Below are 16,646 nucleotides of genomic sequence, written 5' to 3'. Positions count from 1 at the left end.
TGCAAAGAAGGATCCCTTCATGCCATTATTAGGGATGTGAAACAGGAGAGAAAATGAACAGGTGAAATATAAATGTTTGTAAACGTACTTTTACGTTTGTAAAAGTAATTGCACGTGTATATTTTTCAGATTTTCTATCACCCATGATTTAAGACACCGTTCGGAACGGTGCACCACGAGACACCGGACCATTTTTAGTGTAGCGCTTCTAAACAGCAGCATGGTGCAACTGCTTCACTGTGAGGTGTGGTGAAGATGGAAAGGCTCAAAGAATTAAGTGGCAGAAGAGAGGACTCATGACAAAAATAAGGTGTCGTGTTGGTTGTTTGTTTTTTAAGAGTGACCAGGCATCCCTGTCTCCAAAAATATCCCCAATTTGAGCTTTTTATGATTGAGATAAAAAAAAAAAATGTTGCACACAGACTACAATTATTACTGTAGGCGGTTGTGCTGCTATTGACATTATGACATTACAGACATAGCAATTTAAATATGTTTTAATATCAATAAATATGTCAAAATAAATTAAACTGTCCCTGTTTCTTCATTTCATCTTGATAACATTTAATTCTTTCTTACTCATCATCACAGTAAAATTGTCCATTTTCAATAGATAGATAGATAGATAGATAGATAGATAGACAGATAGATAGACAGATAGATAGATAGATAGATAGATAGATAGATAGATAGATAGATAGATAGATAGATAGATAGATAGATAGATAGATAGATAGATAGATAGATAGATAGATAGATAGATAGATAGATAGATAGATTATTTGTCATTTAGACTTACATCAGAAAAGCTTTAAAAAAAAAAAGCTTTGTTCCATTTTCCTTTTCCCACAGTAGCAGAAACAATTAAAATCTTGATCCTCAATCAGCTGCAGTCATTTGGTGAATAATCCCTTACATTAGACACTGAGGACATTTTGATGGTTATCATGTTTAAGAGTCATCAATCCGCGCTGTATTCATTAAAACCCGTGATGAAAACGATAACAAAGATTACTCACCAGCAAAGCCCGGAGGACAGACGCACTCATAGTCGGCAACCAAGTCAATACATGTGGAATTATTGGCGCAGTATCCATGGACACATTCATCATAGTTGATTTCACAGTTCAACCCACCAAACCCTGGTACGGAGACAAAAAGAAGAATCTCATCTGGGATGATGCGTGAATGTCAGTAAACAGTGAAAAGATACAAATTAGTGTCAGTTTACATCCATGGGGAATTTATTGCTGTGGTGGAATTTTGCATTTGCACAGCGAGCTCATCACAAGTTAGCAAACACAATTGGAGAGCAGACTGCGTCACAGTCTGTAATCCAGGAAATATTACATTTTTGTCACATTGTGCGGCTACACGATTAATAATTTTTTCCACGGTGATTGATTCCAAGTTATATCAGCACATTTGATATTTTAAAAATAAAAGGTTAAAGTCATCAAGTAAAAGTGAGCGCTGCCAATTTCTGACATTTTAGTCCCCCATAAATATATTCCACCGCATGGTCACGCTACAAAATGACTATCATTAGCACTGTCACACACTGCAGCTACAGGAGGCCCATGACTAATGCCTGGCTATCAGCACCATCGGTGCAGGTCAAATTCTCATCATTTCTCAAACTGACCATGGAGCCAATTTCCACCTCTCTCCACATCATAAAATTTGACAATTATCCTGACTTCATTAAAAATGCATAACAGTCTTCACCCGCAATCAAGGTTTAATCAGAGGTACGTCTCACAGGTAAGATGTCAGCTGGACCAAGAAATTATTGGGAAAAATAGCTGCGATTTCTTTCTCCCCCCTCCCACCCCTCATCTCATACTAATGATACAAGTGACAATTTCTGATGGAGTGATTTTTTGGGATCTAAAATAATAATAGTAAATATTTGTCGCACAGTATTCAGCCACAGGGCAGAAACAAGGAAATGTGTAATTGAATGTTCATCTTTGATACAGCAATCAAAGTCATCTGGTATATAAAAAAAAAAGAGCCTTTTATTGACGGTACACAGATATTTTTGAAATCTAAGAAAGCATGTTACACTGATTGGCTCCTGCTCGAGTTGTGCTAATCAGCACCAGTAGCGTTTGATTAGGACTGAATCCTGTTAACTCTCAACTTCCCATGAAACATGACGAGCAGACATTAAGGTCACAGAAGACGAAGAACATCAACCAATAATCGTTTCCATTTGTGTCCAAATGAAGTCTGTGCACAATGTGGACAGATTCAGCCAAACTGAGTCTACTACCTGATAGTTTGAATGAACTGTGGAGGAACTTCTCTGTTCATTTAGAAGCAATAACCTTGTTCGTGCCAGTATTTTTTATTTTTTTTTCATTGTCCTTTTTTTCTTGTGGACGTTTCACACATTTTACGCATTAATGAGCTCTTCAGTGGAGAATGCTTGAAGAAATTGGTTTGAGGTAGATGCAATTTTTGTTGCAATTGCAGATTAAAAACGTAATCGATGATTATAAATCTCTTAGAGGTAAGATACTTGTGACTGCAAAGGAGTAAAAGTGATGTAGCTTACTATAAAACTACTGTTGGATAGAGAGAGTAGATAGAGTCAAGAAACAGGGTGAAATTAAATGTTTCTCCGGTTTGTTAAACCATGGGTCTTCAACGGGGGGTTTATGACCCCTAGGGAGTTCGCGGATGCGCTGCAAATTTAAATTTCTTTCAAAACACATTAACATCAATCCAACATATTTTAGTAAAGGGACAAGGGATAGCTTAATATTAAATGCAAAATGATAATAATACTGCATATTTACAAAAATCCCCAGGCCGAGTTTAATATAGAACACATATAGTAGGTATCTCTCCATCAGTTTGGGGTCCTTGGTCTTAAAAACGCCTTAAACCATTCTGCAAATGGACTGAGGAGGGTGACACAAATTACTCTGCAATGATCCTTTTATTACGTATTCTTCTTGGGTGTGCATGGTTTGACTAACTTGCAAGGCAGCTGTATCCTCACAAGATCACGCAACAATCCGATCGAGCTATGTGCTTGGGTCAACAGTAGTTTGAACCATTCAACATCTGACGTGGAACAATTGGTGACTCCAGGTGCCAATAGAGGTCATCTAATTGACAAGTCACAAACAGCTGGTTCATCCGATCCCCTACCAAGAATTTATTGAAAGTGCCTTTCTTTTAACAAAGTGTTTCTCCTGTCAGATGGTGCTGTGTAGGAAACCATGCGGTGCGTCAGGTTAACAGTTTGTATTGATTGGTTTGGATTTACACACCCAGTTACTATAAGAACGATGTGTATACCATGTTACACTGACATTCAGAGGTTCATTTGGCAGGTAAAGTTAGATTTATGTTTACATTCGAAAATTTTCCTGGATATTTGTGGGAGGTTTTTGCTTGTATGGATTGTTGAACACCAGCCACAGCTATAAAGTTGGGCTTGACTTGGCTCTAAGCTGCAGAGGAAATAACTCAATGTCTTTTCATCCGTAAGAAAAGAAAGACCTCCAAACAGCAGTAACAAAAAAAATATGTTTCTGAATGGCTTTCTCATCAAAGACTGACTGACATTTGTTAGTCGCACATCTTATATTGACTATTGTGAGATACAATTACATTGCGACTTACCCTCTGAGCACAGGCACTGATACAGGTCAATGCCGTCCACGCAGATGCCACCGTTCTGACACGGCTTTGACTCGCACTCGTCGAGGTTTACTTCGCAGAACGGCCCCCCGAATCCTGCAGCGGCACATGTAAAGAAGAAGGGTTATTGGAATCCTTTACGCCCGGTTTCATTCCTTAGACAATTAGGATCAGCATGACTTTGTTTTCACAAACAAAAGCTGGTTTTCAAAGCTGGTATTGATTCGCGGCGCTCGCCAGGCGCATGCAGACTCAGCTCACTGGATCATTTAATCATGTTTAATAAGAGCCAGTCATTGCCCCTCTGATTTATTACATTAAACAAGCCAAATCCAGTGATTTTTAAGATCAAAGTCAATCTATACACAAAGAGACCCGCATGAAACAAATAACACGCATCGGCGCACACGTGCAATCGCGGAGGGCGCGCACAGACTCACACACCCTCCCGGGCCATTAAAAAGAAGAAACATGTCAGTGTTTAAGGCACATTATCGCCGGTGCTAGACATGCCGTATGTGGGTTAACCTCACACTTATCTACCAGAGAGCATTCGCTTTGTGTGCACAACGTTGCCGGCAGTCAGCTAAGGACTAAAGAAAGCACGAGGGTCTGGAGACGTTCGTTGTTCACAATGAAATGAATAGAGACGGAAGCTGCTGCGGAATAAGCACTTTTCCTTATTTTTCCCGCTTTCACCAAAACAAAACCAGAAGCCAAACAAAAACAACGCACTGCATTGAGGAAAAAAAAAAAGAAAAAACAACACTGCTGGACCGGATACGCACACCATCTCATGCCAAGAGGAGCTTTTATGGAGCTCAAATCATTTTACGGCGAAACAAGATTTGCTGCGCAAACTCGCCTCTTTCAAATAATGCAAATATTTAACAAAACAATAACGCTGTCTAACAAAAAAAAATTGCTTCGGGGTTCAAAATAACAGTTTGTCCTTTGAGAGAGTTTAGTCGCTTAAAGATCGAGGGAAAATTTCATCAAAGCCAGTAACGCGTGTCCAGCCGAAAAAAATCCTTCATGCAAAACCTGCAATTTTGAGTTCATCCAACATACTCATGTCAGTAAAGGGATACAGCGTATGCGCTTAACACTAGGTCAGAAGGCCGAAAGCTTAGGATAGAGAGTTTAGCGAGCGAGTGCACGGGGAACATGTTCCGCTGCGCCTAAGGTTGGCAGACATTAGATTATATGAATGCCAGGGCTGGCAACCTGAAACGTGCACACCAGAGAGGAGCATCTCACGGTTTGCCCTTGAGAAGCGGAGGAGAGCGGCTCACCGCAGGTTGCTTTCATTTACATAAGAAATCACTCACGATCCTTCACTTTGACATGTGCATAAATGCAACAGGAGTAATGAAGTTACGGTTATTGATTGGGTTACATGAACTTCTATGTAATAGCTTTTCATTTGAAAAGAGACGCTAGGCCTGCAGGGGTGGGAGTGTCGACTGAGTTATGACTGGTGCGGAGGGAGAAATGTTTATTTCCAGGAGAACAACTGTGTCCAGGAATAAGCTGTGCCACTTCCTGCACATGTACACATTTTGTCACTTACAGAATGTAAAGCCTCGACTTTCAAGTCTTGAAATCCCTCGCAAGCCTCACAGTAAGTCTAGCAGGTCAAGCCTGTTCCACCCACTCCTGAACAAATGGTGTGATAACACTGTCAATGTCATGGAGAAAAAAAAAAAATCAATGTAGAGGAGCGACACACAAAATAAATTACATTTTTGGAGATGCATCTGGATCTAATGCATCGAACCTCTCATTACTAGATGTCAGATGTGTTCGATGAAGCATCATTTGATATATTTGTTCACGCACATTGTGGTGAGAAGGCCGCGCCAGGACGTGGAACTTGAGAAGGACTCACGCGGAGCCTTGCAAATTCACACGTCCTGCAGCTCCGGTATTCACCGTACATCACCGCATCCTTTCAAACGACAACATCTTGACTCCGCATAAGTCACCGAGCAGTAAGCTAATTCCCACTCTTGTCGCGTGCTCATTTCCCACCTGTCAAAAGGTCTTGCTCACCTCTTGCACACGTGCAGGAGACGTTCTGTCCATCCTTGGTCTCCGTGCATATTAACGTATGTTCGCTGCACATTCCAAACGAGCAAAGGTCAATGTCCACAGAGCAGTCCTTCCCCTTGAAACCTGAAAAAAACAACACTGAGAACATTCAGCAAAAGCCTTGGGCGGCAACTATCACAGTAACAGTAACACACAGGGTGGAACACATCTTTATGGTTGTATGTTTTATTGGGGAGAGACACCTTTTCTTTAGCAGATTTATGAGGGTATCGATTCTCCCTCTGGCAATCTACCTGCTATGCAGTATGCTAATTGAGAGAATCATTGACAGAGGCCTACCATACCAGACTGATCTATATCACATTTATCTGCCTCCACCAAATGTGCATCTGCATGCCACTGATAGATACCCATGTCAATATCCATTGTTGTAAATAAAGCCCAGACAGATGGTGTGACCGATACTCATTACAGGCGTTAGCGCAAATAAAGATGACTTAAAGGGATAATCCTAAAATAGATTGTTTTGTGCTTTTTTTTTTCTGTTTGCTTTTTTCCACTGACATCACAGTGCAGCGTAGGAGAAAAGAAAAAGATCAATATTTTACATTAAACAAACAGGGAGAACATACAGGTTCCCTTTTATGATGGTTTAAATATACACATAATACAACAGCTATGTTTTATTACGTGATGCATTCTTTCCCGACTTCACATCTCTTTGCATTGTATCCTGTATCAGGAGCAGCTTACGTCACACCCAACACATATATCTAGATGGTTGATGACCTTCCAACTACCCTTTTTCCATCATATTGCGCATTGCCTTGACTAGTTAATGGACAGCTATTGCCTCCAACAGAGTGTTTCGGAAGTGTTTAATAACCAATTGTGCATGCAATTCACTCTGAGGTTAATGTTGCATGAAGGAATGTCACATTTACAGTGTCACCGTCTCCAAATGGGACTCCCTGTTCTATGTGACGGCAGCTTACAAGGGGCTCAGTCCAACTCTGGTGCAGAGAGAGAAGCGGGGAAAAAAAAAAAAAAAAAAAGTCCAAATTCTCAGAAACAGAGACACGCCGTGATGGTTTGTTGAAGGCAACATAGAATCCAACATGGTTGAACTGTGTTGACCTCAAGTTTATTCGCAAAGTGAATACTGGGAATACTACTACTATTTGAGGCTGTTTGGTGCCATGGCAGTGAAGAAGTGATTAAATTAGGTGCAGATTAAATTCTAATAATGTGTCAATTTATGAAGCACCACCAGGAAAGCAATACTCTTAATGAAAGCTTAAAAATGTATGTCTTAATGAATTAATACCTAAATTGAATGAGTCTGTGAAAAAGCCGGTGGAAAATGTTATTGCTGACTTACTGCCATTGCTTCAAAAACCTATAGTATGTCTTGGCTCGCACAAAATATCAGTTAAAGTTAATTTGCAGTTGCTAACGAATTTGGATTAAGATAACATGCAAGTTGCAAGATTTGGAGTGGTGGTAACAGGACCTCAAAAACCTTGGTTCTCATCAACAATTAACACAATCGATGTGCGGCTCAAGATGCAAGTTGATTTTTCTCTTACTAAAACAACTAATGGTGGCGGACTGAGTAACCCGGTATAATTCCTGTGAGCTTTCTCGTAAATGTCCGGCAACATTTTTTCACGTAAGTGTTTAAAGTGCACATGAAGCGGCTAGCAGACTACCATCTGTTTCAACATATTTACGTGTATCCTGTAATAAGTCTGAAAAAGCCTAGTCTGCTCTGACTCATCCGCTACAAGGGTCTGAGAAGGCACCGTCCATACTGGGAAGAAAGCATTTAATTGGACACAAAATTAGTATAGTATAGTGCAGGATGACTCGTTAAGTCTGACAACTTCTAAAATGCTGTGTACGATAGTAGCTTGCCACTGTTTGGCCAGAAACTGGTGTATAGATAATGTACAGAGCAAGTCATACACTGAAGCATCAAATGTGATTTAAAAAAAAAAAAAAAAAAAAAACAGAACAGATGATAAAAAATAAAAATGCTGTAGCTGCAAATGTCTCTCAGTGCAAGATTGGAAAAAAAAGTGATTTCTTCTCTGTGTGTGTTTTTGTAGGGAGAAGCACATAAACTTGACAGACCATTTATCTAATTGAATTTCTGGAAGGATAAAGTGATCAAAAACACCTGTCTATAAATCCGTCAGAGAAATGAAACCAGTAATGGAAGGTTTACACGCACAAAAGGTGTTCTGTTTTTGCCCAAATCTTATTTGTGTAAAAGACAGAAAATGGTAGGAGCGGATTATTTACAGTGATGTATTTGCTGTGTCCGTAATGCCATAAAAACACCACGTAACAGGCGCCGTACATGTTTCAAGTTAGTAAATGCTTTAACGCCCTCTGCCCCATTTGTCTTGATTTGCTGCCCAATAAATAAGAGGCATATTTGGCAAAGGGAAAAGAAAGCACATTGAAGCGATGCACAACAGCAAGAGGAAAAAAAAGAAAAAAACCTTCTGTGTTTTTGGAATATATTAAGAAAATAATAATTTACCCAAAAAAAAAAAAAAAAAAAAACCTGATGAATTGCCCAGTGCCGAAGTTTATTTTCATGTCCTGTCACCACCTGTGTTTTGTGGATTTTATTTTTCAAATATTTGTCTGTAAACCCTGTTCTGTGGATTGTGTCTGTTTACAACTGAATGTGACATTGGACTTGTAATGCCAAGCGGCCTGGCTGCGGCGCTCTGACTTGTGCAATCAAGTAGTGATTAAGTATTTTAATACCAGAGGGCATAGTAAAACCAGCCGCACGGGAAGGAATGCAACACTTCCCTCAGTTATGGGCTGATTATGGAACCTCTCTGAAACATGTGTTATAAGTAAATGTCAAATATGTATACATTTGTAAAACAGGCCGTGACTCGATTAACGGACAAGCTGAATTACAGGAGGGATCACTGGTCATTAGTGCATAACAAGATAGAACGTTGTTTTTCTTTACAGCCATTTGATTTAATCTTAATAAAAAAAAAAAAAAACAGAACCCTGATCCATATTTCAGATCTAATGTTTCTATTTGCTTCACGTAGATGTTTTTTAAAAGCCCGCATTCATAACGTCCAAGGAGCCCCAATAAATGATAGTTCCCTCTCTGCCATCTTTGGAAGTCCATTTTAAAAGAAAAACCATCAAAGCACTCGGACAAGCACGTTGAATAAAAAAAAAAAAAAGTGGATGAGAAATAAACTTTTCATGTATTCCCAAGGTACAGCGTACAGAAAATTAATGGCATGATATTTTTGTAAACATGCTCAATAATACACAAGTAGACGGTACTTACCAAGAGGACAGTGACAAATGTAGTCATTTATCAGATCCATACAATAGCCTCCATTCAGACAAGGCTGGGACCAACAATCATTTACATTCTCAGAGCAGGTCCTTCCTGCAGGATGAAAAGATAGAACAAATAAACTCTATTTAATGTTACAGGGAATACAATTTAAAATATGGTCCCTACAACTCACTCGGAATCTATTAATTACTGTACTGGAGCCGCACTATGTGACTAATATGTTTACCAGAACAAGACTCGGTGCACACTTGTGTTTACTGTGTAAACAAAAAGGTGCATTTTTAGATTTTTTTTATTTTTTTTTAACTAGGTAGCTGATTACTTTCGATTGCGCTGCCCGCCGCAAAATATAATTAAACATTCAGCATGTTACGGCTTGTACACATGCACAAACGAGCAGCCTCACTTTTAGTACCCCCGGGGGCAAGAGTCAGATATTGACTTGATTGAAGATTTTACTGGCAAATTTAAAGCTCTACTAGCTCTGGCCTCCGGCAATACGTAAGACCTCTTAGTTCTCCATGAGCCAGAGAGCTCATAGAGACCTAACAGGCTCACGACCTAAAGCACCGGTCTGCTATCTGCACTGCTGCCGGCATCAAAGAGCACTCTCACCACCACGACCCCACACACCGTCACGCGCTCTCTTAATCAAATATTGTAAGGCAGTCGCATAATTTAGGCAGCTGCTACCTTCTGCCTATATGTAAATTCACATTCTGAGCTTCGTACTCTATGACAGGTTCAACACGGTGATTATTTTACAGCTGGGTCCACATATCTCTGTGTTAAGCTGTTGTTTGCCATCTGAGCTGCTAACCAACGTATTGAGCTTGGGCTAAATGCTGGGTATGGTGCGGATGAAATACACCGAACCCTCGTTCCTCAAACGAGTCTCATCGGTGAATGGACATGGGCTTTCTGGTGGTGTCAACTGTGGCAACTGAATGATATGCATGGGGTGTTTGGGTCCTTGGGTGGGCTTGTTCCAGTGCATCCTACAGATATTTGATTAGTTTGGGTTTGAGTTGTTCCTAAACTGTTTTTGTGTGTTTGTCAGGCTACGTCCTGCTGTGGATGGTTGCTGCCACCAAAGGGTGTCATTGCTGAGGATGTCTGGTCTGGTCTGGTCTAGGTGGGTGCTACATGTCTACATAACGCCCACGCAAATGCCCAAAGGTCCAAATGTTTCCCAGCAGAACACACATTGGACACATGTCCACAATTTAGTCTATGACATTTGAACATCACCAAAAAATGGGTTCCCTCCGTTGTGTTTTCCATTTTTGTTTTTCGAACATTTTAACACTAAAACCAGCTCTAAGTCCTGATATCCTCGCGACAGGCCAGGCTAATGACTGTGATCAGGCTCACGTTCACTTCAGATGGTCTCATACCCTGAAATCCCGGGGGACAGTGGCACCGATAATCACTGATTAGGTCCACGCAGGTGGCACCACTTGAGCAGGGGAAGCTGTTGCACTCATTTGTTTCCACTTCGCAGAGCGGCCCTTCAAATCCGAGCGTGCAGCGGCAGGTGAAGTTACGCCGCTGGTCCACGCAAACACCATGTTCCGAGCAGCTATGGCCAACACAGTAATCAATGTCATCTTCACAGTAGACGCCAGTGTATCCTGTGGGACAAAGGCAGCTGGGAAAAAAAAAAAAAAAAAAGATTACAGAGAATTTCTTAACACTGTAAGAAGAATGGAAGAATTCTTTCTGCCCTGGAGGAAGGTAACAGTAAATGTCAAGGCTTTCACAATCAGTGACATTCTGATGCCAGAATAGCCCAGAGACAATCAAGATTTGAACACTCACCTGTAACCATCAATCTCATCCACACAAGTGGCTCCATTTTGACACCAGTGGCGAAAACATTCATTGACATTTACACGGCAGTTCTGGCCAGACCAACCGGGTGCGCAGACGCATGCGTAGCTGCTGGCGTTGTTCAACACGCAGCGTCCTCCGTTCGCGCACGGCTGTCGACAGACGATGAATTCGTTAGTCGCGCGGATTCTGCTTCTCGTGTGAAGACAAAGCCGCTTCATTTTGCTTGGTAAAAGCTTAGATTGGACTGAGCAAATTCTGGTCAAAACCATATCAATTAGTTTACAATGAAACCCCTAATCACGTCTTGCCCCTGGCTGCCAGAAAATGAGCCTCATTACAGCCACATGACACACTCATGAATACTGATTCGTGCTTTATACTCTATACGAGTTCACTCAGTATTCCTATGTAGCATCTACATGTCTCACAAGATACGATCAATGGTCATTGCGGGTTGAACCTCCCAGGAGCTCTTTGCAGCAAAAAAAAAAAAGGATATGCCTGCTATTTGTTGGTGCATGTGTATATATAGCAGAGGGGAAACAAAAGGGCAGAGGGAGCACTTGGCTTGTGGGAAGGTTTATAATGCAGACATCATGGCACTCTGTACGGAGGCCAACACAAGCCTTCCTCCACAGTGAGCGATCATCTCCATCTGTCATCTGAAGTAGCTCAGGTTTGGTTGCTTTTAATGCAGAGAGGGGGATTAAACCACACATAAGGAATCTATTTTCAAAAATAAAGACATTGCGAATGTTCATTGGCACTCACCCACGTCAGGTGGCAGATGTCCTCAGTGGAGTAAATATTCTCCCATCGCACAGGACAAAAGTATTTCCAGCTTCATCTCTTTCCACCGTGGAGTCACGTGCAGCAATTTAAACATGCAGGACACCGTGCACGGTACGGTCACTAACCGACTTTTAAAATGCATCTAGATTCAGGTCACTGGTCAGAACCTGGTAGCCGTGTTTACATTCTTTGCCCTTTTAAATACAAACGGGTTCCCTCATTAGCCTTTAATGGAACTTTCCTCCTCTTGGTGGCCCGGCACACTGTACAGCTTCACCACCAGCTGATTGCTGTGTTTGTGGATTATCGTATCTGCTGTCAATCTTCCTGTGGGGCTTATTTTTTATCCCCCCCACATATAACAATGGATTATCCTACACTTTATAAATATGACAGTGAATTAACATTTGATACCTTCAAGCCAATATAGTAACTTTCTTGGAAATTGTTTTAATCTAGTTCAATCTAGTGTTTTTTTTCTGATGCTCAAGTGTCACAACGTTCATTTAGAAATGCAGCCATCTATTCTCTGTGATTGTTCTGGCGAGATCTACAAGTGTTTTTCTTTTTTCTTTTTCTTTTTTTTTAATCAAATAAAATTATCTTAGAGAGTGTGGAAACATCTCTAATTAGATAAATAGATTCTCATCAGTGTCATTATACCTCCCTGCTGTTGTGATAAAGCAGCTGCACGTGTTGAACCGTAGAGAATAATTCAAGACTTCCTTAAGCGAAACAAGCTTAATTTAGGCTCTGAGTGTTACTTTTTAGATTTAGAGCATGTGGACGCGGAGCAGGGGACGAGCCCTTTAAGGTGTTTTTTTTTTTTTTTTTTTACCCACTTGAAGGTTTTGAGGACAAGGTAAACGGCACGTGTATTCGAGGCCATCGGGGAGATCCAAACACTGCGTTTTGGGCGGACATGCGTTGCCGGGGAGTGCGCAGGCATCGATGTCGACTTCGCAGTTCTTTCCCCGAAAACCTAAAAGAAAAGATTTGTTCCAATGTAATCAGACTGATGGAAAACTTGACCAGCAGCAAGAAGATCTGAATTCAGCGCCGCCAACCCCATGTCTAATTTATGTGACTGCACCAGGCCTGCTCCTCTTTATATTTAATAAACAAGGCCAGATCTGGGCCAATTGTGGGTCGACTGGAGGATTGGCCCAATTTTGAAGCCTAGCAGATGAGCCTCTGAATTTTTATTCATTTGAGCCTCGATTTAACTTTCAATTTGAGGTTGAATAGGCAAATGGCAGAAAGAACTCTGTTTCTCCTGCCTTCTTGCGATTGCAAAACCCGTCTGTAACCATAATCAAACAAAAGGATTAAAGTGCATCACGGCAAAAGCTTTGTCTTGATATTTTCTTTGATGATATATTTAAACCATTAAATATTAAATGTATTATTGATGAGGCACAATATAACGTATTCAGTGGTAAGCACGGCTTGGGAAAAGAAAAGAGTCATGGTGCATTATAATTCCAGCCTTGTCTTAAGACGTTGCTTGGTCCTGTGGTCCAGCACCCGGTGAACTATTTTCCTATATGGCGGAACTCACTTTGGCATAAGGATACACGGCAGATGAGGCATATGACTGGAAGAGGCTTAAGTTTACTGAGATAACAGATGAGATTTAGCAGCAACGTTGGGAAGCCAGGGTCTGCCCGGTGGAATTCTGTTACCATGGATCTGTGGCCACATCTAGTACCAGTTTACTCAGGGAGTTGGGGATTCATGATCAGGGATTACAGCAGGCTGCAGAGGCAGCTGAAAAGAGCAACTGATGGCTCGGGCTGAGAAGAAAAAAGGCAACAGCTTGTGTGCAAAGTATGGATATCTATCTCAGATTTAAAGTAGGAGAGACGGCAAACATCAGTGTTAAGTCAGTGGTCAAACAACACTCTGTATAATCATCTTAAGAGATTTCTAGCTTAAGCCCACAATGTGCTGCTTTGAATTACTGTTGATATTAACAGTCAGGGTGGGAAATATGGCCTTCGTGCCGTAGGTAGGTCGGTGAAATGTTTCCCAAATGTTTTGAGAGGCTGGTGTGGACGGGCACACTCGTGATCAGTGTCCTGAGCAGGTGTAAGGGGGGTGGGACACGCTGACTGTGGAGCCCTCTGGGGCGCCATGGGTCTAATTCAACTTGACATCTGTGATGGGAGGTTCCCACTCTGTGACATAATCATGAGCCCGCGCCCTCGTCCCTCAGACATCACACAGCCAAACTGCCACAGAATTAGTGGCGCAAAAAAATTATAAAATAAAATAATAATAATAATATTGTTTAAGTATAAGGGACAGTTACTTATAATGTGGTCTGTTTAAAAACACTTCATTTCTTTAATTCCTCTAAAAAAACTCAGATAGATTTGGGTCCCGGCTGGATTTTAAGGCTGTTTGGTGTCCATTTGTAGAACTCATTTTTGCCTTATCTCCTTTAGAAATAACATGATTGGTCATATTTGTATTTGACATGGATTGTTGTATGCAGTTGTTATTTCAGTGTCTGATGCATGATGAGCAAGCACTGTGCACATTACTCATGATCAGAGCTGTGCTCTCATCATTACATCTGTCTAGATGTTCAGCTAATGAGTGGCCAATGACTGGAACTGGCAGAGTCTTTTCTGTTGTGTGTTGTTCATGCTTCTTGTGTACTGAAAATACAAATACGCACAGACTGAACATAATAATAATCATTAAGACCACTCTGGTTGTCAAATGTCGTCCATAGATTTTTTTTTCTTTTTTATTAATTGATGAAGTAGGATTAAACTCACGGGGGCTGTACGTTATTTGATGTGAGGTTTGTATGTATGTATGTAATGTGCTGTCATTTGTCACTGAAAAGGTCTTGATCCTGTTGGCCTTTAAAACTGTTCTATTTATGTCAGCTTCCACTGCCCTGAGTAAAAATGACAAAAAAAGACATGCCAGATAAGTGGACTGGAAACTCCAAATTCCCTGGAGGTATGACTTTGTTTTTATGTCTGTGTGCGCGTTCACTTTGACATTGACTGGCAAGCTGTCCGGGATGTGGCCCGGCTCACTCGAACCAGGGCTGATGTAACCGTGCCTATATGTAACTAATTGCATGCAGCTCTTGTTTGGTGTGTGTTTCCTGTACCAGCCTGATGGATATAGCCCCCTCCCCTCAACTCCCAGTAAGACTGAGCAGAACACACAGAATAGGAAATGGATGCACGAGTAATACTTTTACTACTATTCACAACTTTTACACTTGTATTTCCCTTAAGAGCCGGTGTAGTTTATCTTCTGAGAAAAACACAATGCCACCTGTGAATGTCACCTTAAATAGAGACCCTAATGCGCCTTGCCTCACCAACCGATGAGCAGAACGGACTCTGTGACTCGTATGTCGTTAACAGTGTCTAAAGCTTAATTGAACAAGAGTGAACAGAGTTTCATTACCATCCGTGATACACTTCACCAGAGAGCCTCGAGAACAACAGCTTAAAATAACAGGCAGCAGGTTCCAAGCGAGAAAAACATCACCTGGACACGGGGGGGCCGCTCTGCCCACCGCGTCTTCGGCCTGTATGTGCAGCGAAGTGTTCCAGTGAAGTGGGCAAGAGCAAATGCCAGCCACGCGGGCCGTGCAGTGCCAACAACGGAGGCCTCCCACACGGCGTCCATCAGTTTGCATTGAGTGAATGTAAATTCAGACTCAGCCGGTGAGGCACAATAAGCAATTATATGAGTATTAAATTAATGGGAATTCCATGATATAATATTTGCACAATTTGGCGGCATCGTTGAGCTCTGGCAGTGGGCTTGGTGATCTTTCACAGCTGTCAATCACAGTCCAAGGCTGTGAACTGATACTATGAATACACTGGCCTCTATAACTCACATCAGAGCGTGTTGTCAGGAGGAGCCTGTGAAGTGGGCTTTTTATAGCAGCTTTCTTTATGATGAAATGCATTACTACTTTTCAAAAACAATTATATAGTATATTGTACAAACACTGTTTCATGTGATTAAATGACAATATGCGCTTTCATAGAAAAAAAAAAAGCCTTTTATCAAGCAGGATAAAAGTACAATTATGACTCATGTGTGAATTAAATCATTCAACTCCAGCCTTACTTCCTCAGGCAGGCAGGATGTGTCACAGAGTGGGGACCCTGCTGGCAAAAAGCTAATCACCTTTGGTTTTCAGTCTACACCGAGATGACCAGAGGGGGGCCCTGGCTGCGGATCTGAGGCCACATTCAATGCAGAGAAGTTTAAAAGGTCTGCGACAGTGGCCGCCACCACGGCCAATACAAATATCACTTAAATGTTATTACAGAGCTACGGTTTTGGACATAGCCCAACGTACCTGCGGGGCACTGGCAGTGGTAGTCTCCCAGCAAGTCAGAGCATGTGCCGTTGTGCTGACAGGGGCCGGAGTCACACTCGTTGATCTCAGTCTCACACTTTGTTCCTGGAAAATGATGCAATTAGAGGCATTTATGTCGCATCACACTCTTCACACTTCTCTCAGATGCCCACTGTACGCTGTATTGTTCAACTGCGCCGTCGCAAAAGGCTCCTTTTCTTGTTTGCTAACCCCAGAAAAAAAAAAACTTACCGTTTACAGTAAAGGAATAAAGTCACTTATTATCCTGTTGAAATCCCATTTAAAAACTCATTCCAATATCAAATACGAGGTTAAATTCACTTAAGTGAAGCAAATACCTTGATGCTTTGTAATAGTGTTAAAACAACAATTAGTGGCTTGGTGAGATTTGTGCCAAACTATTTTTTTTTTTTTTTTTTCTCCACGAAGCAATGACAACCTGGAGTCGTGACAGTGCCAGACAGATGGGCGTACCAGATGTTTTCTAACCTTTGGACAGAGCCAGGCTAATTGGCATCCACAGTTTTAATTCTTTACGCTAAGCTAAATTAACTGGCTGGTCTTTAGCTTCCT

General features: G+C 41.3%; 1 protein-coding gene across 1 annotated transcript in view; it reads right to left on the bottom strand.

Moving 5' to 3' along the window:
* Positions 1 to 16,646, bottom strand: part of eys (eyes shut homolog) — a 165,001-nt gene that overhangs the window by 124,626 nt on the left and 23,729 nt on the right. Inside the window, exons 8-15 of the mRNA XM_047602144.1 lie at positions 16,053 to 16,157; positions 12,541 to 12,680; positions 10,892 to 11,055; positions 10,468 to 10,721; positions 9,056 to 9,160; positions 5,716 to 5,838; positions 3,643 to 3,756; positions 1,020 to 1,142 (exon numbers count right to left, since the gene is read on the bottom strand). Coding sequence (XP_047458100.1) covers positions 1,020 to 1,142; positions 3,643 to 3,756; positions 5,716 to 5,838; positions 9,056 to 9,160; positions 10,468 to 10,721; positions 10,892 to 11,055; positions 12,541 to 12,680; positions 16,053 to 16,157 — 1,128 coding nt within the window. The remainder of the gene's footprint in view (positions 1 to 1,019; positions 1,143 to 3,642; positions 3,757 to 5,715; positions 5,839 to 9,055; positions 9,161 to 10,467; positions 10,722 to 10,891; positions 11,056 to 12,540; positions 12,681 to 16,052; positions 16,158 to 16,646) is intronic.

Source organism: Mugil cephalus, chromosome 13 (genome assembly GCF_022458985.1).
Source record: "Mugil cephalus isolate CIBA_MC_2020 chromosome 13, CIBA_Mcephalus_1.1, whole genome shotgun sequence".
Lineage (NCBI taxonomy): Eukaryota > Metazoa > Chordata > Actinopteri > Mugiliformes > Mugilidae > Mugil > Mugil cephalus.
This window is presented reverse-complemented; position numbering and strand designations above follow the sequence as displayed.